The sequence below is a fragment of the Rattus norvegicus genome, chromosome 8, assembly GCF_036323735.1.
Source record: "Rattus norvegicus strain BN/NHsdMcwi chromosome 8, GRCr8, whole genome shotgun sequence".
NCBI lineage: Eukaryota > Metazoa > Chordata > Mammalia > Rodentia > Muridae > Rattus > Rattus norvegicus.
In genome coordinates, this window is record NC_086026.1 from 54,868,417 (window position 1) to 54,894,645 (window position 26,229).

Genomic DNA, 26,229 nt, shown 5'->3' on the forward strand with positions numbered 1-26,229 from the left:
GTGAGGCACTGTGGCACACATCCCGCCATGCATGGCCTAAGAAAGTAACGTAAGATACGGAGGTACCATAACCACCTCCACTGTGCAGGGGAGAGACTCAGCACACAGGTCATGAGACTCACCCAAAGTCTTGAGGCAGACTAGAGACCAGGTAGATCTGTCACTTAGGCCTGCCGGGTCCCAGGCACAAGAAGAGACAGAGAAGTGCCTCTAGAAAGTCCCTCTCTGGCAGAGACTTCTGGCCTGACTCCTTCCAAGGGACAAAAGCGAAGAACTGACAGTCCCCGTTGATGAATGCGGAGTGCGGCCGGTCAGCAGCTCCCCTGCCCACTCCCAGACAACATTCAGCGTATTGGATTATTCCATCTGGGGCCCCAGCTGCTGAACAAGGGTGAGGACGACCTGCTTTCAGAGCTCTGGTCTGCCGTGTGATCCTGGGCTGGTCCTAAATGTCTCTGGTCTCAGTAACCTATGTGTCACAGACAGCAGAAGTCTAGAAAGTTGTCCGTGTGGAGTTTAGCCAGCAAACTCAGCACGCCGACTGGCATGCACTCATTTCTGACCGTCCCCCCCCCCCGTTCCCCAGAAACAGAAGGTTCAACAGCCAGGAACCCCACTTCCACACTGGGCACAAGAGGGACATCACAGGTCAACACTGCCTCAAAAGCCTGGTTGTCCTCTGGGAAGATGGATGCCTGGCCTGCGGCAGCTGCTATTAAAAGAGACAGGTAGCCATAGTTGTGGTGGCCTCAAGGGGCAAGAGAGCCGGCTGAGGCCAGGGGCTGAGGGAGACCCCGTTTCCATCTCTGTTCTTCAGCTTTCTGAAGCTTTGCGCCTGCATATATTACCTGTTCAAAAAAAATAAATAAATAACTTTACATGTTTTCTTTAAAAAAAAAAAGAAAAGGAATTGTTTGAAAGGGAAAGGAAAGAAGGAAACTCCGTGAGAGTCCAGAGAGAGTGGCAGCAGTGAGGGGGAGATGGGCATGAGAGCCCGCTAGGGCTGGCTTGCGAACAGTGAGCAGGAAGAGTTGGTTGTTCAGAGCAGACTGGCTGGGTGTCTGGGTGACCCAGCTCACCTTTGTGGGGACTGGGGGGGGGATAGAACAAGCTACAGCCAGAGATAGGTTCTAGACAATGGTGGGAGAAAAGGGGAAGGAGGGCTAAGGCCAGATCTGTTGAATCCACAGGCCTATGAATCCCAGCACTCAAGAGGGTAAGGCAGGAGGCTGTCCAAGCATTGGGGGTAAGCCTGGACTAAGTCAAGAGAAAAGAAGGAAAAAGCAGAAGAAGGGTGTGTTTCGGGGAAAGCTGGGGATATGAGTCTGTTGGTAAAGTGTCTACTGATCATACGGGATGCCCTGGGTTTGATCTAAAACCCAGGTGGCACATGCCTATAATCCCAGGACTCATACGATAGAGGCAAAATAATCAGATATTCAAGATCATGGCACAGTGAGATAGCTCAGAGGCTAAAGGTGCCACCAAACCTGACAACCAGAGTTAGATCTCTAGGACCCACACAGTGGAAGGGGAGAGCCAATTCCTGTAAGTTGTTCTCTAACTTCAATACATGAGCCATGGCATGAGCATGCCCATGTGTTCAAAAGTGTGTGTCCGCACAGGCGTGAGCACACACAAACACACACACACACACTACAATTTTTTAAGGTCAAGGTCACCCTTGACATAGCACACTGACTAGATACCCTGTCTATAAAGAAAACAAGGGAGGTGTAGTATGCAGAGAAGGGCTGGTAGACCCTGGACAGCAGAGCTGGGATTCAAGGGACGGCCCTACCCGTGAAGAGTCGGGCTGAGAAATCAAACAGGAACGCCCATAAATACACAAACATCTCGCTTAAGGGGGCCTGGGTCTTCCGTTACTTAGGTTCCTCTCCCAGGCGCTGGCTTCTCGTTGCTTTACGCCCACATTGTTCTGAACTCTGGGGTATGCACCAGTCACTCTGAGCCTGAGTAGAAGGCTGGGCAGGGATTGAAGAGCCACCATAGCCACTGAGGGTACTAGACTCATAACTAAAATGTCAAGGAAGGGCAGGACACCCCAACTGACCACCCATTTGGTGGGTATCTCTAGTTGGTTTTGAGACCCAGACAGATACCCACCACTCTCATGTCCCAAGATCAGGGTGAAGAGATCCCCCTATGTCCTCCCTTGTCATTCTTTCTGTCCCTTTGATTTTGAGCTCTGCCGTGCCCTCAGCCATCCTTGGAGACTGGTTCACAGTCATGGTTCTCAGGGATCAGCCTGGTCTAGGCACACACATGGAGGATACACACACTCCTCTAGAAATGCTACCGCCCTGGAACCTGCTCATTGTAAGCATGGGCAAGGGGCTTCTGTCTGGAGGCTTGCTTCTCCGCACTCTTACCTTCCTCTGCCCAGGGTGGCCTCAGCTACTGATGCTCTCTTTCTCCAGACCCTGCAGAGTCCATCCCCACCATCCTGGATGGCTTCCACTCCCAGGAAGTGTGGACCGGCCACGCAGTCGAGCTGCCCTGTGCTGCCTCTGGCTACCCCATCCCTGCCATCCGCTGGCTCAAAGATGGCAGACCCCTCCCTGCTGACAGCCGCTGGGCTAAGCGCATTACAGGGCTGACCATCAGTGATCTGCGCACTGAGGACAGCGGCACCTACATCTGTGAGGTCACCAACACCTTCGGGTCAGCAGAGGCCAACGGCGTCCTCACAGTCATTGGTGAGTCGGGGTCTCTCTCTGCAGCCCTAGGAGAGGGCTGAGGAGTTGATGCCTCTGGGCTCACTCTTCCTCTGTGTGATGTAATACCAGGACCATGCAGGCCCTGCTTCTGCCTCCTGCTGCCCCAAGAGGGGCTCCTAATGGCTAAGAAGGAAGATTGTGGCTTGGAGAGGCCCCTGGTTTGAAACCAGCCCTGCCTTTCAGTCCTGGTGTCATAGGTAGTATCCATGACCACCTGCCCTATGGTCTTCTCTCCAGGAGTCAAGCAGAACATGAGAGTCTTGTGGGGAGCTGTGAAAGGAAGAGCTTCTGGGTTTGTAGGCTATGCCAGGCTGAGGGAGTAAATTCCGGTGGCAATCCACAAGACGGGGTTGTGTTTCCATTTTAGGTGGCAGACCAAGTATTTAAGGATGATAGTTGACAAGGGCCCTGATACATCAGACCAGACACTGAGCGGACACAACCAAGTCAGTTGCATCAGGAGCCGCTGTGGGTTTAGAGTCTGGTCCTTCCCTATTCTTCCCAGTGGAGTCCAGGGGTCCAGGGAACTAGGGAAAGCAGGAGGGCCCTGTAGGCCTCTCCTGTTACGAGCCCCAGAGGGCAGGCAGAGGCAGTGAGGGCAGAGCGGTTGATGCCCCAGATGTGCCCTAGGTGATCTCTGCACCACCCATCCTGTTGACGCTTCATCTGTATCTGTATGATGCAGAGGCTCCTTCGAGCTCTGATACCCAGAATTTTCTGACAACCAGGCAACAAAGGATCTGGGAACCCTGTGGACCCCTCTAGGTGGCTGGCAGCATCAGCCTGAGTCCCTGAATATTGTACTCAACAATATGACAGTTGCCTGAGGTCACACCAGGTTGACATCAGGGTCCGTCTAGGGTGACTCTCCTCCATCCTCAGCAGAGGCCACTGTGCTGTAAAGCTTGGCTGAGGTAGCACTCTGCCCCCCCACTACCTTCTCCTGAGACCCTTGGGTGGGCCACAGACACAGCAGAGATTCTGTTGGCCTTCCAGCCTCACCTCTGACTCCCTAGCCAGATCCAGACTCAACATCCTGCCCACAGCCCAGAAAGCCATGACAGTTGGTGTGCATTTACCTGAAACATGGGGTGGAGGTTGTCTTCAACATGCAACCACGGAGACGCTGGGACAGACAGACCTCCCAGACTTGCTCCATAACAGCAAGGAGGCAGATGTCCAGAAAGATATGAAAGCCTGCCCCTGGGGACTAGGGAGTCATTGCCTTAAATGCCATGCTGAGTTTGGGGGAATCCATGGAAGTTCTGGCAAAGAGGATGATTGGCAGAACCCCAGATAATCAGAGTAACAGAAAGCAGGGGCTGGTGGCCTCGTGAGTAGGAAAAGAGTGTGCCTTCTGGTCTCTGGGTGCCATGCAGATCAATGTCCCGTGCTTCTGGGGGAGCTGAGGGAGCCTTGAAGCTCTGCCTAAGCAGAGGAACCCACCTTAGGCAGGTAGAGGCTCCAAGGGTAAGGATAAATCCTGCTCTGTCCCTGCAGGTGCCTCATAAGTCAACTGAGACCCAGAACAGGGGGTTTTCTAGTCCTGATTTGCACACAGCTGTGGTCACACAGCCGGACTCTGTGGTCTCTGTCCATCTAGCCGCATGTCATCACGGTTAAGGTCTTTCTATCCTTTTCCTCCCTCCCACCTCCCTTTGTGCCTGCCCGATCCTGGCCCCACTCAGACCCTCTTCATGTGACCCTGACACCAAAGAAGCTGAAGACGGGCATCGGGAGCACGGTTATCCTGTCCTGCGCCCTCACCGGCTCCCCGGAGTTCACCATCCGCTGGTACCGCAACACAGAACTGGTGCTGCCCGGTGAGGCCATCTCCATCCGCGGGCTTAGCAATGAAACTCTGCTTATCTCCTCGGCACAGAAGAGCCACTCGGGGGCCTACCAGTGCTTCGCCACCCGAAAGGCCCAGACAGCGCAGGACTTTGCCATCATCGTGCTGGAAGGTGAGTGGGCGCAGGTGGCAGGAGAGAGCGGGGCCGTAGTCCCCTGAGGGATGCTGTGCATGCTTGGAGGTGTCTGTGAAGTGCTCAGTGCACGCAAGGCAGGCCTCGTGTCAGCTTTGCAAGGGCCCTATGAGGAGGTCCTTTCTAATGTCCCCTATTTTAAAGGTGAAGAATCAAAGGCTTTGGTGGCGTGTCTACTGAACAAGGGTTTATTATATATTATTGTTGCTCTCAACAATTACTAGAACTTTCTTAGTAGAGGGGTTCCCTCGGGGACTAGAGGCTGCAGTGCCAGGAACCTCTGAACTTTGGAATCATTTCCAACCTGACCTCTTCTCAATGGGCTGTCTCTTAACCAGGACTCTCCGTTCCCACCTGGTTCTCTGTCCTCTTAAAGCTGCCACCACCCAGGCTCCCTCACACAGCGCTCCTGGGTGTGCTTGTTCATGCTGTGCACAGTGCAAGGTGCTTAGCCAAAACAGGAGAACCAAATCAAGCTCACACCCCACTTGCCCCACCATGAACCCCAGCACCAGGCTGAGACCACAGAGGGGATGTCTCTTGCTCGTTTGTGGAAAGAGGCTTTCAGGGTTGTCAGGAGCTCAACCTTCCGACAAGCTTTGGCCCTGTGTTTCTCCAGCTGATCCTTCCAGCTACAAAACCATACAGCAGTAAAGGAACACCACTACTGTTTCACAGAGACGCCAACCCCAGGCCTGTGATGAGGGGCGTCTCACTACAGGGCCTTTGAGGTCTGATAGCCGACCAGCCACTGAGCCTGAACACTTGTGTCTTCCTCTACCCACAGGGCTGTGCACAGCAAGCCCCAATGCTTGCCCAACCAGTCCCTTACTGCTCTCCCCAACAAATACACCATCCCAGTGCGGGTTCCTTTGAAGTAGATCCTTGCCATCTCAAGGGCCTCCCGCTTAGGAGCACCCCACTAGATAGCTTTTTTTGGAGGGGCCAACCCTTTGCCTTGGGTAGAATTCTGGCACCTTAGAGGATGGCTCTGGAGAGCAGATTCATGGAAAATGAGGCTGGGGATGGGAAGTTGGAAGGCAGGGCCAGCCTAGAGAGGGAAGAGAGGAAGAAGAGGAAGGGCCAAAGGTCATAGGACACTACATACTCCCAGGCTCAGGCAAGCATCAGGACCTCCCCAGTTCTAGACAAATGTCTCTTCCATCCAGTGGTAGGGACGAGGCTGGGCAGGCTGGTCAGATCTCTGGTAAACATCGGCATTTTGCTGTGTAACATCGAAGGGTATCAACATCTGCCCTGCTATTTATTTATTTATTTATTTATTTATTTATTTATTTATTTTTATTATTTATTATTTATTTTATTTCAAGCATCTACTTTTATTATCCGATCTTCCTTGTTTATTTATTTATGTATTTCTTTTTAGACAAGGTCTCACTATGTAGACCAGGCTGACCTTGGACTGGTGACAATCCTCCTGGCTCAGCCTCCTGAGGGCTGAAATAACCTGCACACACTACTACTCCAGACATATTTTTAATTGACATATAGCAAGCATATGTATTTATGGGGTACAGTGTGCTTAATGTCTTTTTAATCCCTGACACCAGTCCTGTGAAGAAGGAGGATCAGGTGACGACGCCACTCCCACGTTCCATGGCAGGGAGGTTGGACATGAAGTTAATGGCCTCATCCTAGATTATGTGGTTAGCCAAGGCTTAAGGCTGGAGCCAGATTCCCATCACCTCCACTGTCTCTGGGAAACTTGCGTTTTAAACCACAAGCTTAAAGTCTTCTGTGAATAGAGCTAACATGCTAACTCCATGTCTTTGGCATGGTCAAGACCGACATCTGCAGTTAGAGTCCACCCACACATGCCTTCTGAGCTTTGCAGACTTTATTAATAAACAGAAGGGCATCCTGAATTCAGTAATTAATTTAATCTTCACCATGTCCAGAAGAAGTGGAAGTAATCCTCATCATCCTGCTTAAAAGGCACCCCACCCCCACCCCACACTAGCCGGGCACCTCCCTCCACCTCCACGGTAATAATTGTGCCTCATGGTTTTGTGTATAGCACAAACCCACATGTGACAGCCCTTTCTCTGTATTCTGGCTGCCACTTTGCCTCCTCCCCCTCGCTGGGTGGGTGGCCTGGTGGGATAGTCTCTCTGTGACTCAGTGACCCTGAAGGGGGCTCCTCGCTCCCTGCAGACGGCACGCCCCGCATCGTCTCATCCTTCAGCGAGAAGGTGGTCAACCCCGGGGAGCAGTTCTCATTGATGTGTGCCGCCAAGGGCGCCCCGCCCCCCACGGTCACCTGGGCCCTGGACGACGAGCCTGTCGTGCGGGATGGAAGCCACCGCACCAACCAGTACACCATGTCCGACGGCACCACCATCAGCCACATGAACGTCACGGGTCCCCAGATCCGGGATGGGGGCGTGTACCGGTGCACAGCGCGGAACTCGGTGGGCAGTGCTGAATATCAGGCGCGAATAAACGTAAGAGGTGCCTGTCCACATTTAAATATCAGAATAGGCTTTTGATTTCCTTTGCCATCTTTGTGGTCACCATCATTCTTGTGTGCTTCTTAGTAACTGTCATTTTGATTTTAGTGGAGGTCTGTCTTTTTCCTCCCTCCTCCTCCTCCTCCTCCTCCTCCTCCTCCTCCTCCTCCTCCTCCTCTTCCTCCTCCTCCTCCTCCTCTTCCTCCTCCTCTTCTTCCTCCTCCTCCTTCTTCCTCTCTCTCTCTCTCTCTCTCTCTCTCTCTCTCTCTCTCTCCCCCCCCCCCGCCGCCCCCCGTCCACAGTCCCATCAACCATTTTTGTGTGTGAGTGTGTCTGGTACAGTCCACCCCATTTTCCTTCCCCCCTCCTCTTCCCTCCCACAATCTGGCCTGCACATCCGCCTGACCCCATCCGCCCCATCAAATCACTCTGGGCCCCTCGTGCTCTATGCACCTGCTAGCATCTGCCAGCCCCCCAGCAGGGTCTTGAAAGGACAAAGACAGAAGTAGGGCATGCTCAGCCTTAATACCAGTGAGTTCCCAGCATCCTCCACTGAGCCAACCCCAAAATGTCCCTAAAAATGTCCTAGCCAGGGGCCCTGAAATCATGTTCTCACTACAAGGCTCAAGCTTCAGGAGTGAGAGATTGAAACTGAGCCTCCCAGTTGGGTCATCTCCGGAGATAGGCAGCCTGTAGGAATAAGAGAGGGGCCCACAAGGTATTGACCACCCCCTTTCTCAGTTCTCCAAGTTAACAGGGTGAGAGTAGTTCCCCCCGGATGCTCTGCAGCCCTCTGGGTCTGACTGGTCCACTCTGGACCCCATCAGTGACCTCTAACCCAAAGCTAGAGGACACAGAAATGGACACTGGTCCAGGGATACTAACAGTTGCCCTGAGGCAAGGGACAAGGTAGAGGTGGAGATTCAGTCTAAATTCACCTATGCCAGCTCCCCCACGCTATAGGACAAGTCTGGCCAAGCCCCTGTGTCCCTCTCTGAACTGGAGCTATAGGGCCCTGTAGGAAGACTCTAGTTCTCTTCTGTATCTTCTGGATGGGCACCTGAAGCACCAGATTTCCATGATGCTCTCCAGTACTGTCCCTTCATGGTGACCTCTAAGCTTCCTCCTCCCACTCCCATGATGTCCCCTGCCAGCCAGCCCTGCTGAGGATACTCCCAACCCCCAGCCACTATGGTCAGAACCTGTTCTCAGGTACCCACACTACAATTTCCCTGACTGGGAGAAGCAACATGCGGGCTCATATGACCAAGACCTTCCTGGTGCCTTTTGACTAATACATTACTATGTGGGAGGTTCTTGGGGGGGGTGTGAACGCAGTGTGAACAAGGAGAGAAAAAGCATGAGGTCCCTGCTTCCCTGTTGACACCTCAAGCCCAGCTGCTCTCTAAAGGACCCACCTGGCCCAATCTGGTGGTTTCCTGTTGCGGCCATCGATTGGCCTCATCCAGTCCTGTAAGGGACAGGATTCTTGTGAGAGGCCAGTGTGGCTCACACCTGTTTACAACTATCTTACAATAATAACAGTGAGTTCTAGGGGTCCCATTGGTGACCCCAACCCTGGCCCCTGCACTTAGCTGAGAAAGTGCCCCCTACCCTCACCCGGAAAGTCTCTCACCCCAGGGAAAGTCTCAAGGGAGAAGAGCCCCACCACAAAGTGGCACTGGCTCATGACGCCACCTGCCCCTCCTCTCCTCTTTCCCCCCACACTCCCCAGGACCCCCCAGCATCCGGGCAATGAGGAACATCACGGCAGTCGCCGGGCGGGACACACTCATCAACTGCAGGGTCATCGGCTACCCCTACTACTCTATCAAGTGGTACAAGGATGCCCTGCTGCTACCAGATAACCACCGCCAGGTGGTGTTTGAGAACGGGACCCTCAAGCTGACGGACGTGCAGAAGGGCATGGATGAGGGAGAGTACCTGTGCAGTGTGCTCATCCAGCCGCAGCTTTCCATCAGCCAGAGTGTCCATGTGGCCGTCAAAGGTAGGTCCCTCCCCGCCACCTGCACCCCCCCCCCCGCCTCCCAGGCAGAGTGGAGGATTGTGGTGGACACAAGGCTAAAAGCTCGCACTGGCCTCGGGGAGTATGAAGCCTCAGCTATAGGCACATGGAGGCAGCATGTTTTCTAGACAGGAGGCTCAGGCCAGGGATGGTGGCCCTACTCTGGGCCACTGATGTCGGAAGAAGCCACCAGGGCCACAGCTAAAGGCCAGGGCAAAGGAAGCACACACTACCCACCCCGGCTCCGTCCTGAGCACAGAGTGCATACCCCAGCTTCTGTGGATGCACAGGCAAGAGATCGGCTAGCTCTCTGAGGCCTGGAGACCAGTTACCAACCCACCATAGCTTTCTTGCTCACCTGATGGGTGGCTACAGCAGAGGTCCGGGTGGGTACCAGGTGGCTATGTTACCCTCAGTGGCCATCTCCTAAGTCTACAGGTAGGCTCATTTGTAAGGGAACGATTCAGTAGACCTGTGAACCACTAGACACTTCCCCCTTGGCTCTAAGTGGGAGTTATGGATTCCCCAAATACATTCTTTGGGATCCACAGGCGTGGGGGTTATCTAGAGAATCCTGGAAATATCGGAGAAAGGTGCAGGCCAGGAGGCAGCCATCAGCTCCAGCCTCCACCTCACCAATGAAGAGGTAACCTGTGGTGCCTGGAGGACAGCAGAAGAAAGTGCTCTTGAGACCCAGGAGGGGCCCCTGTCACCTGGGGACTTCCCTCCTACAGCCATCCATCCTCCAGATAAATGGGGGTGGAGGGGAAGGGAGTAGGGACAACTAACCAAGAAGGGAAAGGCAGGCAGAGGCCAAGGTCTGTGGGGAAAAAAGAGCACAGGTACAGACCAAGAAGGGCCTGGCACCTAGGGTGCCCTTGAGGGTCTTAGATCACAGCCTCCCCTGCTTTGACACTGGAAACAGCATCACATGTGTAAAGGGGGGTTTAGGAGAGAAAGTGTTTGGGGGACACATGCTGTATCAATGAGTTATGACCATAACCATAGGACGGGAGGGCTGGGAACCTGACAGTCACAGCGGAAGGTGGAGGAAGCCCTCCTCCCTGTGCTTCTTACCTTTCTGGCTCACCCTGAGCAGTTCTCAGGGCAGGGTCACGTGCATCCTGTGTACCCACCCTGCCACCTGTCACAGTGCCAGACGGCACGTGTTTGTTGAACTGAATTTGCAGCATTAGTCTGGGTTGGAGTAACTTACGAGAAGCCACACCATGCTCTCCAAGAACTGGGGGCTTTGGGGTCATCTCAGGCCTGATAAAGAGAGCTAGGATACACATTGACAGTATCGCCTCCCTGCTGTAGGCTGTGGCAATGACAGAGTGTTCCCTACCTAATTCCCTTTCCGGGCAGCCCAAGGGCCCACACTCCAGGCCCCCGTCTCCCTTCCACAGCCAGGCAAATGGACTTGGTAAAGATGTGCCACAGCCCTGCCTGCCCTGCTTCCACCCCACTGGGCGTCACAGACGCCTGTATCCATTTCTGTTACAAGCAATGGGCCGAGAGCGTACAGTGTAAACATCACATATTAAAACATCTAACCTCTGCTCTGCTCCCTGTGCCCAATGCTCCAGCAAGCATTTGGCCGCGTTTGTCAGCTAAAAGAAAAAAATAACAATAATAATAACAGGGCTCCAGCAAGCCTCAGAGTACTCGGAACATCCTGAAAGCTGCTCTCAGCTCATCAATTATTCAGCCCCATTCAGGGAGCGATCGCTCCTAATGAATTGAGTCTGATGCATTCAGGCTCGGCAACTCAGTGGACCTGTAGTGATAGGAGAGTGACGATATCTCCCAGCCAAAGAGACTGGTGGAGTGTGAGCATGTGTGGGCGCGCGTGTGCGACTGTGTGTGTGACTGTGTGACTGTGTGTGTGTGTGTGTGTGCATGCATGTCCCTGCATGTGTGTGCATGTGTGACTCTGTGTGTGTTTGTGCATGTGTGACTATGTGTGTTTGTATGTGTGACTGTGTGTATTTGTGACTATGTGTGTGTGTGCATGTGTGACTGTGTGTGTGTGTGTATGCCTGCATGTCTGTCTGTATGTATGTGCTTGTTCATCTCTCTGTCTATCTGTCTGTTTATATGTGTGTGCATGTGTGTGTGTGTGTGTGTGTGTGTCCATCTGTCTATATGCCCAGGCATGTGTGTGTGTGTCTGTCTGTGTGTGGGTCTGTGTTTGTGTCTGTGTCACTGTGTGTGTCTGTCTATCAACGTGTGAGACAGGCTTGTGTGCAAACCTTCCTGGTCCTCCTTATCACAGTCAAAAGAAAAAAAAAAAAAAAGACCAGTATGAGCCATAGGAGGAGTAAGGTCCCCTGTTTCCTCTCTAGACCAGACACTCATGTAAAGGCCTGGAAGCCAGTTCCCCCACCTCTCCGAAAGCTCAGCTCCTCCACCCCACCCTCTCCGCTCACTTCCCCCACCTCATTAGAATGCACTTTTGCAGAAGAGCCCATCAAAGCTGATTATGATCATGCCGCTTGATTAGCGGCTGTGCTCTTCCAAGAGCTCCCCAAGGAGGGGGGGAGGGGGAGGTGCCTCTGGACATGGCAAGGGGCCCAGACTCCAGGGAAGAAGGGGTGATTGCAGGGGTAACACTGCAGACCCTATGGCCACTGGACATTGGAAAGTGCATCAAGTCAGAGGGGCGGACTGGAACAGAGTGCAGAAAAGGCTTAGAAGGAATGAGACAAGAACCGGAAGCCTGCAACAGTGTATCAAGTCCCCTCCCCAACCCCCACTTCTTTGTGGGAGCCAAGACTGGTGGACCAGATGCGGCCAAACCAATGCTGCTTCGTGAGCTGGAAAAACAACTGCTGACTCGGTTCCTTCTGGGGACTGCTTGTCTGCTAATGAAATTTTCAATCAGTGAGCCAAGACCAGAACATACCCCACATGCATATACACACACGTGTGCAGTGATGTGTGGGGTGCACACATGTGTACAAACTCCCTGCACGATCAAGTGTCAAAAGGGCACAGTAGCCCACCCGGGCTGGAGCAGATTCATGCACATGCATGCGAACCATTATACGTATACAAATGCCTTCTTCTGTAAAAGGACATCCCTGCCCCGTGAAAGGCAGCTTATGGGTGGTTATACGAAACATTGCTCAATAGTTCCTGCCAGAGAGGCTCAGCAAAGGAGGAGACAAGAGGGGCAAAGGGATGCTTTGAGGAATTCCTGGACTTGGCACGTGCAGCACTGAATGACAAGGGGGACCAGCTGCAAGGGACAGCACTTGTCTCTGGGCTTCAGGACAGTTCCCTGGCAGGGTGCTAAGAGGAGCGTGCACAGAGCCAACCTTGACTTGGGGACCTTTAAGTCCTAAGCAGTTGATAAATAATGTGTTATAAAAGCATCTCCAGGTGCAAAGACTGAATGTTTGATTAACCAAGGGCAGGGCCCACACCGGAGCCTCTTGGCATGGTTCTGTGGGGAAATGTTTCCACCTTACATCGGAGTCTCGAGAGCCTCTACAGCTAGACTGAGGGCCTGAGGCACGCTCTGGAGCGAGGACATGCCAAGTCCCCGTAGAAAGCAAGACAGCAGAAGTAGGGCACTCTCACAGACTCTTCCTCCAATACCTCTATCCCAGACTCACACATATGTCCCTACTAGTCTGTGCATAGCTTCAGCCGGCCTCTGTGGGGGTCCCTGTGCCACTCCCATGAACAGTTTGGGGTGGGAGGTTCTATGATCTCTGAGCATAAGCCACCCACCTAGCTGAATGCCTGCTATGGTTGGAGGTGGTTTGGAAGGAGCCGTGCAGGAACCTACAGGCAGGGGGCACCACAGGCTCCAGACCTTCGGAGAGTGCTCTGCTTGCAGCCAGGTTTCCTTGGGAACACAGAACAAGCAAACTCCTTCAGGGACAGATGGGGCTTAGGGCTTGTGATGGTGGTGGTGAAGGTGTTAGAGATGGGGAACATTGACAGAGGGTTCGATCGCTCAGTCACTGACTGTGCACCTACTATGTTCACTCAGCCACTGAATGTGCATCTACCACGTTCCCAGGGCTATTTCTGTTTCACCAACACGGCTGTGCTCAAAACACACAAAACTCCACATCCTCCAAGGGCTCCTATCTTTCAGATAAACAGACAGTGGATACAATGTGTCACATTAAATCTAAACTGGATATGAGAGTGCCAGGACAGAGGGACCTTGTGGTCAGGGAAGGCATTGCCAAGAAGGGATGGTTGTGATAAAAACTGAAGTAAACCCTGCTTATTGCTAAAATAATTAGATTTATTGAACCTGGAAAGTCAGTGTCATGCTAGTAAAATTAATTGATCTACCTCCACCATTTTGTGTGTGGTGTGTGTGTGTGGTGTGTGTGTGTGTGTGTGTGTGTGTGTGTGTGTGTGGTGTGTGTGTCTGGGGGGATGTGTATGTCTAGGGTGTGTGTGTGTGTGTGTGTGTGTGTGTGAGATGTGTGTGTGTGTCTGGGGTGTGTGTGTATGTATGTATGTGTGTGTGTCTGGGGTGTGTGTGTATGTGTGTGTGTGTGTGTGTGTCTGGGGTGTGTGTGTATGTATGTATGTGTGTGTGTGTGTCTGGGGTGTGTGTGTGTGTGTGCACACTTATGTGTGTGCACATGTGCTGTCCATGCATGTGGAGACCATAAGAGGATATCAGGTAGCCTGCTTGGTCACTCCCTGGTCACAGGGTCTCCTGCTGAACCTGGAGCTAAGCTAGTGGCCAACAAGCCCCGGTGATCTTCCTGTCTCTGCCCCTGACGGCACTGGGGCTGTAGACAAGTCCCATCACACAGGGCTCCCCCAGGGTTACTGAGATCCGATCTCAAGTCTTCACACTTTTGTGGCAAGCACTCTTAGCCATCTCTCAAGGCCTGGTACCCCTCCATTGCAGAGAGTAAGAAACCAAGACTCAGGCAGAGGCCAGGGGTTGTGGCAAGGCCACTTGCCTAAGCTCACTTGGGTAAGCAATAGAGCCTGGAATTCAGATGTCCTGGCCCCAGACAGAGATCTTTCTTGAGTCCATGCTGTGTGGACAGAGAGGCTTTGACTTCCCACGGTGCACACTTCACAAGCAGGTGCAGTAAATAAAAGGCTCAACCTCAAAGACGGGTTATAAGAGACCCCATAAAGCATTTATGGGCTGGGCTGGTGGTCAGTGCCGCATGACACTTCCAAACAAGTGTCCATAAAGGCTTTATGACAGCCAGATGTCGTGAGGACTGCCACAACTGTATCTTTGTAGACTCTCTGGTCTCTGACCTCGGCACTGGTGTGGTACCTAGCTCCAGGAAGGAACCCCACCTCCACCCCACCCCCACCCCCACCACTGCCGCACTATCTGACATTCCAGGCCAGCTACTGCAGAAGTTATGGACATGGGCACAAGAGATTTGGGACTGCAGTTGACACTGATGAGAGCAGGTGGTCAGACACCTCCAACTCCTGAAAGAATGGTTCCCTGGAGGGAACGATGACACACGTATTCTATTAGCATCTGTCCCTGAGCTTAGTGAAGACTGAGTGGCTAAATGGCAGGTCTTCCATTTTAGGTATCCAGAGCCTAAAACATAGTCATGTGTCCTTATCAAATACCCCACCATTGCTGAGAATCCCCTTGCCTACAGCAATCCTCTTGCCCATAGCACAGGTCATCTCTGAGCCTGGACTTGAGGGGTTGTCAGAATGCCAGCCTGGAGCTATGGAGTCCCCCCACAAGAAGTCCTGGCCCTCATTTTCGGCAAAGTGGTTGTGTGACTTCCTCAACAGAGAGGACTTAGGTCTGCTCCCCCAGGTGGGACGCTAACAGACCAAAGGAGTTATTACACTCAAGTCTAGCTTGGTAAAGTGGCAAGTCTATTGGGACTATTTACAGAAGCAGGGGTAAGGGGTGACTTACAGGAGCACCCGTGTCAGGAAAGCTGAACCCCTGAAGCTTGGCGGAAGGCAGGAGGGTGTCTACTCTGCCCAGCAGTTGTCGGCCATTTTTATAACCTTGGGAGGGCCCCATGAATCATCTACGTCTCATGAGCTTCCCTGCTTTTATAAGCATCTGTCCTTCCTCTAGGAGGGACTATTTCAATTTAGAGTGAGGAGCTACACAGGTGGCTGAAGGGCTTCTACCACAGTGGCTTGCATAACTTGATGGTGGCCACGTGATGGAGAGCAGTATGCTGCATCGGACCTCTGAGGAGTTGTCTGGTCATCTGACACACAGGACACAAAGGAGCCCTTAGCCACCCTACCCATGTAACTAAGCCCCAACAGGAATGTAGGCTGCATCGGTGGCCTCTCAAGGGCTCCTCCATGTCATTCCCTGACAGTCCTTGGTGGCCTCTGCCCTTTGCTCCAGCCTGACTTCTTCCTTCATCCTGTGTGTCATTTGCGAGCACATGGGACAGATCAAATGGTCAGGGCTCCCTGAGGCTGTGGTCACCTCCAGAGGACACCTTCCCCTGCTGAATCCTGGCTCAGTCATCACAAAGGGCAGTGTCCCAACTTGGGCAGGGTCCTGCCTTCCTCACCTACACAGAAGTAATACCTTCACAGGGTAGGCATTTCACAAATATCACATAATTGTCTGACTAATGAATTAACCTGCCTTAGTAACTTACACCTCTCCCTAAATCCCTTCTTACTAAGAGATGGTCCCCTCTGCTAAGCAAAAGCTCCTTGCTGAGCAACATTGTCTCTGTCTTCTTGCTCTGTCTTCCCTGGAAATGAGGTGCTCAGAATACCCATGCCTCGGTCACATGTCCTCCTCTCCAGCTCCTGACACAAACCTCACTCACAGTCCAGAGGTTCATCAATCCTGAGAACTGGGTTAACACTACACTGGAAAAGGAAGAACCATGGAGAAGCTCCAAAGTGCTCACAAAACAGCAGCACTTGGAGAGAAGCTAGGGTAATAAGAAGCTAGGGTACTTCTTATTCTGGATGAACCCCCATTCTGTCTGCCCCACCCCCAAGTCCACAGCATAGAATGCCTCAGGTCTGAGAGATGAAATCCAGACATATGTCCACTTACTTACCTATCTGATGAGCATTTATTAGGCACCCACAATCACTCCTGTTATACAAGTCCTAGCTCTAAGCCCAGGGAGATGGTGGCAATCAGGCCTGCACTGGCTTTCAGAAGCAATTCTATCAGAAACTCAAGGAGGCCTAGAGGCTTAGGTATGACCTACACACACAGACACATGCGCGCGTGCGCGCACGCGTGTGCGCGCGCGCACACACACACACACACACACACACACACACACATACACACACACACACACACCAGGGGTTCACAGTGACCTATGGAGAGCAGTCTCTTAGAGAAATATCAATGAAGGGCAGTGGAGCCTGTGTCTCAGAGAAATCTATCTAGTGATGCCCACATCCCAGTCAACCTCCCACAGGACCAGGGGCAATAACAGGGATGTGTTTATCTGACCAATGACCAGAACCCTAGGATATCTGACTAGGGCCTAGAACCAGCGACAAGGTAGGTATGGTGTGCGAGCTGGCTAGAGGATGGGAAGCCCATGGCAGTGGAGGATGGCATGCCAAGCAAGGTTCAGGCATGGAAAGTCTACCCCACCCCCTAGATGGAGTGAAGGCAAGGTCAGGGTAGCATTAGAAGGCCTGACAGGAATATAGGAACCTTCCTAACTGCCACATCCTCCAGACCAGCAGCTCTGGTCAAGAAACACCACCACCGTATCCCATGCCGCAAGAATTCAGACACTTTCTCTGCATACATCTGGCTGCATTCTACCATGGGCCTGCAAGGCCTGCCTGTGCTCTCTGCTGTGGCTGTGGCTGTGGCTCTGGGTAGACCTGTGGTGAAATAGCATCACTGGCTTCCAACGAGGGGTGGGCCGGAGCCTGGGAGAAGGCTGAGGACCGTGGGCAGCCTTGTAATTTAATTATTCGACTGCAGAAAGGAGACCTCATCTACTTGTGCTCATCCTTGTTAAGCTAATTGTCTGTCTCCTTCGCTCCCCTCTCCCCCCGCCCCCCGCCCTCCATGAGCTGGGGAAGTTGCTGCCGCCTAATTGAGTTATCATAAAGATAATGGCTGATGTTCCCGCCAGTGCTGAGAGAGGAGGATCCATCTCCCAGAGACTCAGGCTGCAGACAGGCGCCCCAACCCTCCATCCTCCCGCCCAAGGGGTTGAGATGAGGGCAGCTGGCTGAGGAGAGCTCTGCCCAAGGACTCTACCCGTGTGGCCACTGGCAGGATAACAGGCTCCCTTTTCAATTTTGGAACACCTAGGGAGACAAAAGGGCCTGCCCAGTGAACATTTGGGGTCTTTTCCCAGAGGTAACGATGCTACCGATGCTGCTTAGTAAAGGGAGCCTTGACTTGAGCAGATAGGTCAGGTCTTAAGTCCCAATGTCACCCACCATCACTTCTCTCAGTCACTGCTCCTCCGAACCTGTCTTCCCATCTATAAAGCGAGGCCACCAAGCTCCAGGTCTACGACTGGGGAAGGATTCAGGGAGGTCCCTATGCACATGTAATTGTTCTACATGCAGATGGCCATGGGGAGGGGCACATTCATGAAAGGACCTGGTTTGGAAGCATCTGTTTTTAGGCAAGTGGTCATGGAGAGAGAAGGGAGAGAATCTAGGCAGGCCTTCCTCACTTGCTTCCAGAACACCTCATCTCTATCTACCCCAGAGGGCTGGGAAGTAGCTGCCTACATGAGAATTTATACACAAGCTAAGCAGTAGGTCAGGAAGCACAAGATTCAAATTCAAAGACCAATCTGAGAGCTGGCAAGACTAACGCAGAGACAGGGAGTCCTGCCTTGGGTTTACAAGTGGACAAGAGCCCGGGTTACCAGGGCATGCTTAGAAGATACTGCGTTCAAAGGAAAATAAAGTTCCAGGGACCTGGGGAGCTATATTCCAGCCCTGCCCCAGGGTAAGCCAGAGCCCTGAAGTAGGGCAGCTGACCGTAATATCCCCTTGTCCTCCAGTGCCCCCTCTGATCCAGCCCTTTGAGTTCCCCCCTGCCTCCATCGGCCAGCTGCTCTACATCCCCTGTGTGGTGTCCTCGGGGGACATGCCCATCCGCATCACCTGGAGAAAGGACGGACAGGTGATCATCTCAGGCTCAGGCGTGACCATCGAGAGCAAGGAATTCATGAGCTCCCTGCAGATCTCCAGCGTCTCCCTCAAACACAATGGCAACTACACTTGCATTGCCAGCAACGCAGCGGCCACCGTGAGCAGGGAGCGCCAGCTCATCGTGCGCGGTGAGCAGGTCAAGCCAGTCCCAGGGAGGGGGCGGGGGAACCTAAGAGCATCTCTCTAGACTTCCAGTTACAGTTGCAGGCTCATAAGAAGTTGGTTCTGGCTGACTTCTTAAAGACAGAGAGACTTAAGCCTCTTACTTTCAAGCCTGGAGTGGAGGGCATCCTTACGTGGTCAGCCAAGAACACAGTCAAGTTTGGGACTCATGACTCTGAGTTCTCACTGCAGGGCCTGCAAGAGCTCTCACCCTTTTTGACTTCTCGTAAAGTCAGAATCTGTCTGCTCCCAACATTGTAATGATCCAAGAAGGGCTGACATCTACTGGAAGAAGTCCCCAGACCTAGGGGATCGGAGACTAAGCCTCTTTTCTCCCCACTTCCTTTTCTACAGTGCCCCCTCGATTTGTGGTGCAGCCCAACAACCAGGATGGCATCTATGGCAAAGCTGGTGTGCTCAACTGCTCGGTAGATGGCTACCCGCCACCCAAGGTCATGTGGAAGCATGCCAAAGGTGAGCCTCTCTGTAAGAAGAGCAGGGAGGACCTGGGGGCTGCTCAGATGGGCATAGGATCTGTTCTTACATGCAACCCCCAGCCCCAGGAGGAGTTCTGAGCTTGGGGAACCCCTACTCAGCCACACCAGGGTGAGGAACAGCATGATGCTGAATCCAAATCCTGTTGGCTTTTCATGATGCTGACATTCAAACTGGGGGCCTTGAGTAAAACAGGCAACCCCATCACCACTAAACTATATCCACAGCCCCCTAAGTTCCTCTTGCTCCCATTGCTTAACCTCCTGCAACCCCCAAAATAGCCTGTACTACTTCTCCGCCCAGCCTGGGGTCCTATCTAATGTGAGATCTTAGGCCTCTCCAGCCCAGCCTCATCACAAAGTTACACTTGCTATCTGACAATGCCACATGGTAGACTATCCATGGCTACTGTTGGGATTGGAGAGGTCCCCCAGATCTCTGTGAAAGACAGCCTCTTCCCCAGCATGGCCCCATGTGACCAGGAGAACTCAGTCTTCTGGCCTACTGCCAAGCTGACCAAAGATGGTTCTTTCTCCCTATCTCAGGAACTTATTCCAGCAAGCTCAGCGAAAAGGTGGGGTCTGCCTGAGGTACTGCCCCAACTGTTTCTTCAAGCCCCTGAGCCAGGTCAGGGCCAGACCTCTCTGAGGTGTATTTCATGCCATGCAGTAGGACCTGTCTGGTGCCCATACTGTGGGATGGTGTGGCCCTGCTGTAAAATGGCAGCAGGTGGAAAAATGAGCCCTATCAGGTCTTCTTGAAGGCACTAGGCCACATCCAGTCTACTCCCGACACCCCCTAACTACTGCCTCCTTCCAGGGAGTGGGAACCCTCAGCAATATCACCCAGTGCCCCTCACTGGCCGCATCCAGATCCTGCCCAACAGCTCCCTGCTGATACGCCACGTCCTGGAAGAGGACATCGGCTACTACCTCTGCCAGGCCAGCAACGGTGTGGGCACTGACATCAGCAAGGCCATGTTCCTCACGGTGAAAAGTGAGTCCTGCCCCTACCCCCATCCTGCCAAGGCCCACCAAGGGCCACCAAGCACACACACACACACACACACACACACACACACACACACACACCTCCTCATGGTCAGCAGAAGGGCCAGCTCTTGGCACACAGAAGTCCACTGGGCCAGTGAGGTTGTTGCTCTGGGTCGTGTGGCTTTTCATAGGTACGAGGGGAGAGAGCAGGGAAGGGTACAGTGGTTGTAAGGTAGACTGCGTGGGAGGAGACCTGGCTCAGGTAGGGCTGGACTTAAGATGAGTCACCTCACTTCTGAGGACTGTGATGCTCCGTGTTCACTCTCCCATGCCTGCCCATTCTTCCTCTGGGATTCTGCTATTCTGCCCAGAAACAGCAAGGTTGCTCAGGGGAGCCTCCTGGAGGCTTTTGAAAGCATGCTTTTCCAAAGCAAAGGCACACTCTGGCCTGTCTCAAGCCAAGGACACAGGATGTATGGCAATTATTCAGTTCACCTGTTGGTTGCCAATCTAACCCCAATACCTAAGTCAAACAGATCCTTTTGGCTACTTAACACATACTGAGTGGTGTACCACCTGTTACAAAAGGAAGACACCGTACACACTATGTAGGCAAGGCCTTCGGTTGATCCGTGTGACCTTGGAAGGTCATTTTGTCTCTCTGGGTTCTAGTCTTCCCACTTATCCTAGAAGTTTACTCCCACCTTACAAACCTCATAAAACTGTCTTGAATAACACAGACGCTGAGGCTAAAGAGAAGCGCATAGGGGCCACACAACCCTGTAACTCTAACACTAGGGACAGTGTCTGAATTCCCTAGCTAGAGCCACCTTCATGGCCCTGGAAGCCACTGTTTATCTGCTGTCCCGGTGTTCTGTTAAGCACCACAGCAGCAGCAGCCATGCATTGATAGGTACATACAGCCTTATTAAACCATATTTACCCTATCTATGAAGATGATGTAATAGTCTGGGGCTCAGTCTGTATCCAGCCCTTCATGTATATGAGGCAGCCAGCGTAGCCCGGACTGGACACAGGTGTCCCTCTAGAGTAGCTACAGAGAGCTGTAAGATCTGTGTGCAGTCTGCCCTGAACCTCCTGGGAGATCCCTCTATGAACAATCCTGGGCCTTCATCCAGACAGGGAAGCCCTGCCAGGAAATCGATGCTGAGGGAGCCCCCAGGCGGAATCCCCGAGCTGGGAGCAGCCTCCTCCCCACCATCAAAAAGCACTTTGTCCTTCATAAAGCCAGGCAATCAATCTACATCCCTCTGCCAGGGAGAGCCACAAGGGGAAGGCTCACCTGCTTGGGCCTGTCCTTCAAGTTCACACACACACACACACATACACACACACACACACACACACACACACACACACACACACACACACACCTCCTCATGGTCAGCAGAAGGGCCAGCTCTTGGCACACGGAAGTTCACTGTGCCAGTGAGGTTGTTGCTCTGGGTCGTGTGGCTTTTCATAAGTACGAGGGGAGAGAGCAGCAAAGGGTACAGTGGTTGTAAGGTAGACTTTGTGGGAGGAGACATGGCTCAGGTAGGGCTGGACTTAAGATGAGTCACCTCACTTCTGAGAACTGTGATGCTCTGTGTTCACTGGGCCAGCCCTAAGTGAGGAAGCAGTTCTGGGGCATTAGGCCACTCTCTTCTGTTCTGCTCTGTCCTGTCCGGTCCTGTCCTCTCCTCTCCTCTCCTGTCCTCCTCCTCCTCCTTCTTCTCTCTCTCTATCTCTATCTCTATCTCTATCTCTATCTCTATCTCTATCTCTATCTCTATCTCTATCTCTATCTATCTCTCCCCTCTCTCTCTGTTTCTTTGTGTCTGTCTCTGCCTGTCTGTCTCTCTGTATGTCTATGTTTCTCTGTCTCTGCCTGTCTGTCTCTCTCTTGCACACACACACACACACACATGCACACACCACACACACACATACACACATAGGTACACACACATGCACACCACACACACACACACATACACATGCACCCACACACACACACACACATGCACGCACACACACACACCACACACACACACATACACATGCACGCACACACACACATGCACACACACACATGCACACCACACATACACAGGCACACACACCACACACACACACACAGGCACACACACACATGCACACCACACACACACACAGGCACACACACACATGCACACCACACACACACACAGGCACACACACACATGCACACCACACACACACACAGGCACACACACACACACAGGCACACACACACACACACAGGCGTGCGTGCCATTCCTTACTCTGCTACATTCCCTCCCATCCCGGCCTGGCTCTCCCAACACCTTGTCCCAGCCATGCTGAGCCCTCAGACTACCCCAGTGCCAGTGGGAAGAAGGGGTAGATGATGCCAGGGATGTTTAAGGCCCAGGGCTGGCCATAGGCCGACCTCCGTCTGGGTGAGGGAGTCTGGCTGCCTCCATATAGCAGCCAGATAAGCCCATATGGCACCTGGCTGCTGGAAGATGCTCCTGTAAACAGCGATGGTGGAGCATGCGTGTGCCTGCTCTTCTCTGGAGCTGCTGTTCCTCTTCTACCGCTTCTGCACCTATGTGAGGCTCCAGGTTAGCCACTCGAGGTCCTGTCTCTCCTCCCTCTTATACTCTACCTATTCTGACCTTTCCTCCATCCATCTTCTCCTACTCCTCTGATTGCTACAGAAAGGGAAGAGGGGCACGGGACCTTCATAACCTGTGTGTGCACATGCGCACACACACACATAGGCACATGCACACATGCACAGTTTTACCAGTGAGTTGGCTGAATGAAGCTCAGTCATTTATGAATCCATTCTAAATCCCCCAATGCCACCAGCCCTCTTCCTGACCCACTTGCAGAGGCAGCCATCTAAAGCTTTGCTTGTATCTCTCACTTTTAGAGAATATTTGGCCTGATTCAGGCTTCATAAGTACCAGGTCTAAGCCTTCAGAAGCTAACTGACCTTTGCCCCCTCTGTCCCCAAGTAGAAGAACAAAAGAAAATGTGTCAGGGGGTGCATGATCTCCTAAAAAGTCATACAGGGCAAACTGGACATTTTGGCTGGGCCATGCTGAGGGCACATTCACATTCCTGACCTCATAGTGCTGACTGCTTGGGTCACTGAGCATTCACTGGACAGGAAATGGTGTTTGCTCCATGACCAGGAGAGTAGAGTAGACATCCCTGAGTTCAAAACCAGCTCTGCTACTTGAGAGCTATGAGATCGCAGACAGTGACCCCTGTGAGCCTGGTGTCCTGCTCTGTAAGCTAACAGTTGTCACACAGATGGCTTCTAACTTCACCATTTCAACCTTTATCATGAGGTAAAAGTAGTACACAGTCAGTAGCAACTGTACCCCAAAATTCAAATTTTTTAAGCTAATGGTATTATGGTCCAGTATTCTTTCGCAATGCTAGGTAATGGCAGTGACAGATACACCCACTTGACCACTGGTCATGAAAGTAAACAAGAAACATGCCTGTCTACTGTCCTAAGGTAGGAAGCTCAGAGGAGAGCTCCTGATGCATACTGTGTTTAATTTTCCTGCCCTCCCTCGCCTTCCTGCTCCACCAGACACATCTGGTTAAGAGTATTCAACATATTTTAACTTAAGGTATTTCCAACTTACTATAGGCTCCTCGAGGGTCACACTGTTGTGAATGGGGGGCAGAGAGTGTGTGTACTTTTTCTCACTAGTGAGGTTTCAATGAGACTATGCATTGACAACGGTTTATACAGTGCTTGACATGGGTTTTCATCTGACTGTTGTTAGCAGCGGTTGGCTTGAGGCTGGAGAAGCCATGATGAGGCACAGAGCTCCTGTTCTCGGGGGCTTTAAGTGGCAGGTTTGTAGACAGATGGTAGATGGATAAAGGGGACTATATGAGCAGAACCGAGTCATATACTAATGGGACCTCTGAAGTCCCACAACCAGCTATCTGTAACAGACCCTGGGGTGCTGGTGACACGGCTCAGCCAAAATCAAAGAGCTCACAGCGAGAGAATCCACAGTGGTATTGGCCAGACCAGGGAGCCAGAGCTCTGGTGTCCATGGGCAGGAAGAGGCTAGAGTCCCTATTTTGGGACCTCTGAAGTCCCACAACCAGCTATCTGTAACAGACCCTGGGGTGCTGGTGACACGGCTCAGCCAAAATCAAAGAGCTCACAGCGAGAGAATCCACAGTGGTATTGGCCAGACCAGGGAGCCAGAGCTCTGGTGTCCATGGGCAGGAAGAGGCTAGAGTCCCTATTTTAAGAGGAGTCAGTGTCCTGAGCCCTTTCAGCCTTCTGGGTTCCCATCTGACTGAGCAGCATGCACATGAGAGTGGATCTTACTAACTCCTTTTCCCTTTGAGACCTCACAGGCCTCGGGACTACTGTCAGGTCCCTGGGAATCCCATAACACGGTCCAAATAACATTTAAAACCATCCAGCCCGGCCAGGGTGCCAAGGGTTTGGAGAAACAGGAAATTAGTTGTCCAAGTCCTTGGACATCCCAGAAGACCATCCCAAGTAGCCTCCACTCCTCTTTGATCCCCCAGTCATCGTATGGCTAAGCTCATAAGTCCCAGAACTCAGACCTGCCCCTTCACACGGGGTACTTTACCATCCTTTCTCTCCACATTCTCCCTGGGAAACTAGCAACAGTTCCTTACCACAGAATCTGAGATAGTGAATGAGGTCATTGGGTCACATCACTGTATCCACAGATTAGACTGTCAGCCACCCCTTCCTTCCTTCCTTTCCTTCCTCTAGGTCTCAGTTTCCTCACCCATATAGTCAGAATCCACCCATAAAATCAGAATTCACCCAAACTAGAAATCCCAGTCCTTATTTGAGCCATGTCACCTCTAGCCCGGCCAGCAGTGGCTCCAGGGGCCTTAGGAGTCTTCCCAGAGCGCCAAGCTGTTGTCTCCCAGGACTTGATTGAAAATAAACTTACTTAGCAGGAGAAAAATTTCACATCCATGGGGCTACCTTTAATCTCCTTTTTAAATTAAAAAAGAAAGAAAAAAGTGAGCACGAGAGAGAGACAGACAGACAGACCAACAGACAGACAGACAGACAGAGACAGACACACACAGAGAGACAGATACACAGAGAGAGACAGAGAGACAGACAGAGAGACAGAGACAGAGACACGAGAGACAGAGACACAGAGAGACAAAGAGACAGACACAGAGAGACAGACAGACAGACAGACAGACACACACACACACACACACACACAGAGAGAGAGAGAGAGAGAGAGAGAGAGAGAGAGAGAGAATGACCAAATGGAGAAGGCAGTTCCTGCTCCACCTGGCACACAGAGGCAGAGAAATCATCTTCAAAGAGAATTCTTCAGTGAGAGGCAGGTACAAAGCCAGGCCGCTCTTCAGGGTGGGAGGGACTAGCTATTTTGAAGCCACAATCACATGGCAGGGCCCCCCAAGAACTCCTGGCCCCCATCTTTATTAGACAGGTGCTCTTCCTGCCCCTGACTCCCTTCCAACTCTGATGGCTCCAGTGACTGGGCCACAGACAAAGCTCATGGCCAATTAAACCCAGAAGGGTTCTTTGTTTGCTCTGAGTTTTGGTTTGTTTGTTTAGCAAAATGTCAGGCCAATTAAAGTGAGCTCCAAGAGCCCTCAGCTTCCACACACCTGCATCACAGGAAGTCAGAGGAAGGAACCAGACCCTCATAGAGGTGGGCACATGGAGGGAGCTAGCCTGACCTAAGGAAGTCAGTAGATGAGCTTTCCTGCCATAGCTGACGGCTGGTCCCAAGGTCAGGGTACAAAATTTGAGGAAGCACAGTCAACTCTATGATCTGTAGTCCAGGTCAGTTCCTGTTCAAATGAAAACAACTCTTACTAGACAGAAGAGGTGCGTTCATTGACCTGGTGGTAGGACTGATGCCCTCCCCCAAAGACAGGAGGCAATGAACCAAAGGAACCAACCGGAGACCACAGACCCTTGTCCAGATCACACATCTGGTACAGACTTGGATGCCCCATGCCTCCATCCAAACTACCCAATGCTTTTATTTTGTTTTATTTTGTTTAATGGGTATGGCTGTTTTTCCTGCATGTATGTCTGTACATCACTTGTGTGCCTAATGCCCACCTAAACCAGGGGATGCTGGACCCACTGGAACTGGGGTTACAGGGAATTATAAACTACCATGTGGGTACTAGATATTGAAC

The 26,229-nt window shown here is 52.3% G+C and overlaps 1 protein-coding gene across 3 annotated transcripts in view; it reads left to right on the forward strand.

The window, feature by feature from the left end:
* Dscaml1 (DS cell adhesion molecule-like 1) overlaps nucleotides 1-26,229 on the forward strand; it is a 316,989-nt gene that overhangs the window by 231,363 nt on the left and 59,397 nt on the right. The window contains exons 5-11 of one of the 3 annotated variants that reach the window (NM_001108141.1): nucleotides 2,442-2,720; nucleotides 4,430-4,705; nucleotides 6,902-7,198; nucleotides 8,933-9,205; nucleotides 18,199-18,477; nucleotides 18,866-18,985; nucleotides 19,826-20,002. In NM_001108141.1, coding sequence (NP_001101611.1) covers nucleotides 2,442-2,720; nucleotides 4,430-4,705; nucleotides 6,902-7,198; nucleotides 8,933-9,205; nucleotides 18,199-18,477; nucleotides 18,866-18,985; nucleotides 19,826-20,002 — 1,701 coding nt within the window. Of the gene's footprint in view, nucleotides 1-2,441; nucleotides 2,721-4,429; nucleotides 4,706-6,901; nucleotides 7,199-8,932; nucleotides 9,206-18,198; nucleotides 18,478-18,865; nucleotides 18,986-19,825; nucleotides 20,003-26,229 lie in introns of those variants that run through there. The other 2 variants (XM_039081433.2, XM_039081435.2) reach the window with 2 other exon arrangements.